The sequence below is a fragment of the Nothoprocta perdicaria genome, unplaced genomic scaffold, assembly GCF_003342845.1.
Source record: "Nothoprocta perdicaria isolate Ctin4 unplaced genomic scaffold, notPer1 scaffold_808, whole genome shotgun sequence".
Taxonomy (NCBI): Eukaryota; Metazoa; Chordata; class Aves; order Tinamiformes; family Tinamidae; genus Nothoprocta; species Nothoprocta perdicaria.
The window spans coordinates 1-3422 of NW_020456097.1; the positions used below are offsets into that span (position 1 = coordinate 1).

At 65.7% G+C, this 3422-nt stretch overlaps 1 protein-coding gene across 1 annotated transcript in view; it reads right to left on the reverse strand.

Moving 5' to 3' along the window:
- Positions 1-3232: 3232 nt before the first annotated feature.
- ZC3H4 (zinc finger CCCH-type containing 4) overlaps positions 3233-3422 on the reverse strand; it is a 10586-nt gene continuing 10396 nt past the window's right edge. Inside the window, exon 13 of the mRNA XM_026051950.1 lies at positions 3233-3415. Within this exon, the coding sequence (XP_025907735.1) occupies positions 3233-3415 (183 nt within the window). The remainder of the gene's footprint in view (positions 3416-3422) is intronic.

Consider the following 3422-nt stretch of genomic DNA (forward strand, 5'->3'; position numbering starts at 1 on the left):
CATGGATGCATGCATATGGGAGAGCATGCAAGCGTGCATGGATGCATGCATATAGGAGAGCGTGCACGGATGCGTGCATCGGTGAGCATGCAAGTGTGCATGGATGCGTGTGGGAGAGCATGCACGTGTGCATTGATGCATGCATATGGGAGAGCGTGCAAGTGTGCATGGATGCGTGCATCGGTGGGCATGCAAGTGTGCATGGATGCGTGTGGGAGAGCATGCACGTGTGCATGGATGCATGCATATGGGAGAGCAGGCAAGTGTGCGCGGATGCATGCAAATAGGAGAGCAGGCAAGTGTGCATGGATGTATGCATATGGGAGAGCATGCACATGTGCACGGATGCGTGCATCGGTGAGTATGCAAGTGTGCATGGATGCATGCATATGGGAGGGCATGCAAGTGTGCATGGATGCATGCATGTGGGAGAGCATGCACGTGTGCGCGGATGCATGCATATAGGAGAGCAGGCAAGTGTGCATGGATGCATGCAAATAGGAGAGCATGCACGTGTGCATGGATGCATGCATGTGGGAGAGCGTGCACGTTTGCACGGATGCGTGCATCGGTGAGCATGCAAGTGTGCGCGGATGCATGCATATAGGAGAGCAGGCAAGTGTGCACAGACACGTGTGCATGCACGGAAGCATGCAGCCATGCACGAATGCATGCACACGGGCGTGCGTGCATGCAGATGCGCACCTGCGGATGCATATGGGGGAGCACCGTCGCAAGCATGCACGAGGGCGCAGGACCTTGCGTGTCCCCCCCGTGCACCCAGGCGGACGTGTGTCGCCCACACTCCGCGTGTCCGCGTGTCCGCGTGTCCGCCTGTCCCTGCGTCCGCCTGTCCGCGTGTCCGCCTGTCCGTGTGTCCGCCTGTCCCTGCGTCCGCGTGTCCGCCTGTCCCTGTGTCCATGTGTCCGCCTGTCCCTGTGTCCATGTGTCCGCCTGTCCATGCGTCCGCCTGTCCCTGCGTCCGCCTGTCCGCGCCCCTCGGGCCAGGCGGAGGCCCCGGGGCCGGAGGCTCCCGCTCCGGGCGGCTCCGCGCTGAATCCGCCCCGGCCTCCCGGCCCGTTTTCCCGCTGCGAGGAGGAGCAGCTGCTCACGGAGCTGCGTTATTGCCCCCGGGGGCAACAGCCGCCCGGGGCAACACCCCCCTGGGGCAACACCCGTCCAGGGCAACACCCATCCAGGGGTAACACTCACCTGGGGCAACACCCCCCTAGGGGCAACACCCACCCGGGGCAACATCTACCTGGGGCAACAGCCACATAGGGCAACACCCATCCAGGGCAACACCCGCCTGGGGCAACATCCATCTGGGGGCAACACCCGCCTGGGGCAACACCCGCCTGGGGCCACCCCCCCCCCAGGTGCAACACCTGCCTGGGGCAACACCAACCTGGGGCAACACCCACCCGGGGCAACACCTGCCCAGGGCAACACCCATCAGGGGGCAACAGCCACCTGGGGGCAACACTCACCCAGGGCAACACCTGCCTGGGGCAACACCCGTCCGGGGCAACACCCACCCGGGGCAACACCCGTTCGGGGGCAACACCCGTCCGGGGCAACACCCCCCCCAGGGGCAACAGCCACCCGGGGGCAACACCCACGTGGGGCAACACCTGCCCAGGGCAACACCCATCAGGGGGCAACAGCCACCTGGGGGCAACACTCACCCAGGGCAACACCCGCCTGGGGCAACACCCACCCGGGGCAACACCCGCCTGGGGCAACACCCGTCCGGGGCAACACACGTCCGGGGCAACACCCACCCGGGGCAACACCCGTCCGGGGCAACACCCGTTCGGGGGCAACACCCGTCCGGGGCAACACCCACCCGGGGCAACACCCGTCCGGGGCAACACCCATTCGGGGGCAACACCCGTTCGGGGGCAACACCCGGCGCCCCCCCCAGCGCGCAGCCTCGGAAGCGAAGGCAGACGCAGCGGAGCCGGTGAAAACCAAGAGCCCCTTTAATGGCAGTGACCCCAACCGGGGCGGAGCGCGGCGCAAAGTGCAACGGAAAACAGAGCGGGAAAAGGGAAGGAAAAGGAAAATCAACCCCAAAAAGGAAGCCGGGGCAAGGGGGAAACACAAAGCCATGCGGCGGGACGGGCCTTGTAAAAATCCCCATACATTATATACATATTTGCATCGGCGAGCCCGACTCCGCAACAGTATTTACAGTTTATTACAACCTCCGCGAAGAGCATCGGGTTTTCGGGTTTAAAGCTCTGGCAGATGGGAAAAAAATATATCTGAATGGCTCAAGGGTTGGAGGGCGGCCGCAGGGAGCGGAGTGCTACGGAGTCCTCGAATAGAAAAAAAACGGTATTTTACAAACCAAAAAAAGCCAGTCCAGGTTATTGTACAAACGCCGCCGGCTTCCGAGCTCCCCCCGCGCGGCGAATGCCGATTCCTGCTCCCTTTTCTGGCTGTTTTTCCACGGGGATTTTGCCGGGAAGGGCTTTGTCAGCCGGAGGCCGCGCGCGCCGGGGCGCGATCCCTTGAATCCCTTTTTTCCCCCCAAAATACCGGGGCGGATTTGGCAGCGGCGGGGAGAAGCCGTCCCAGCCCTTCCTCGTCCCGCGGCCGTCTCGGCGGCTCCGCCGCCCGCTTCCCTTCCGGCGCCCTCCGCCAGCGCCGCTTCGCTTTTTGGCCGTTTTCCCCCCAGAAAACACTCTAAAAATGCTGTTTATGGCTGCGGGCAGAGGCCGGGGCGCCTAACCCTGGCGCTCGGCCGCGATCGCGGCCAGAGTCCTCATTTAACGCAGGAACGCGAGCGGGGCGGCCGGCCGGCGCCGCGGCTCCGCGGATCCCCCTCCAAACCGGGGGCAAAAGCACCGGCACCGGCGCCGCGGGGAGGGAAGGAAGCGCTCCGAGGTGTAAAAATAGGCTCTGATATAAAAGGCTCCCGAGTCCGCCGCGCGTTGGGAATTACTACTTGGCCGGGTGCTGCCGAGCGCTGCCGGTGCGCACGGAGGCGGCGAGGGCTGGGAAGAACCTGCCGCGCACAAGCCGGAGCGCCCGGAGCTCGCCGCGGAGGCGCCGGGCTCTCCTGCGTCCCCGCGGGATGGCTGGGATGCGCGAGCGGAGCTCCAAGCCAGGGAGCGCGGCTCATCCCGGCGCTTCCCGCGGGGCCTTGGCTCCCGGCGCCGGCGGGACGCCCCGAGCCCGCGCACGGCTCGAGCGGGCGCTGAGGGCACCCCGGGCGCCGGAGCTACTGGCAGAAGGGCGAGGCGGTGGGGTCGAAGCCCTTGAAGACGTCCTTGAGCGAGGCGGCGTCCTGCGGCTCGGCGTCGCGCGCGGGGCTGCTGCCGCCGAAGGGGCTGCCCGCGCCCGCCTTGGGCGCCTGCTTCACCAGCCCGTAGACGGGCGGCACGGGCAGGTTGTGCACGCCGGGCTGCGGC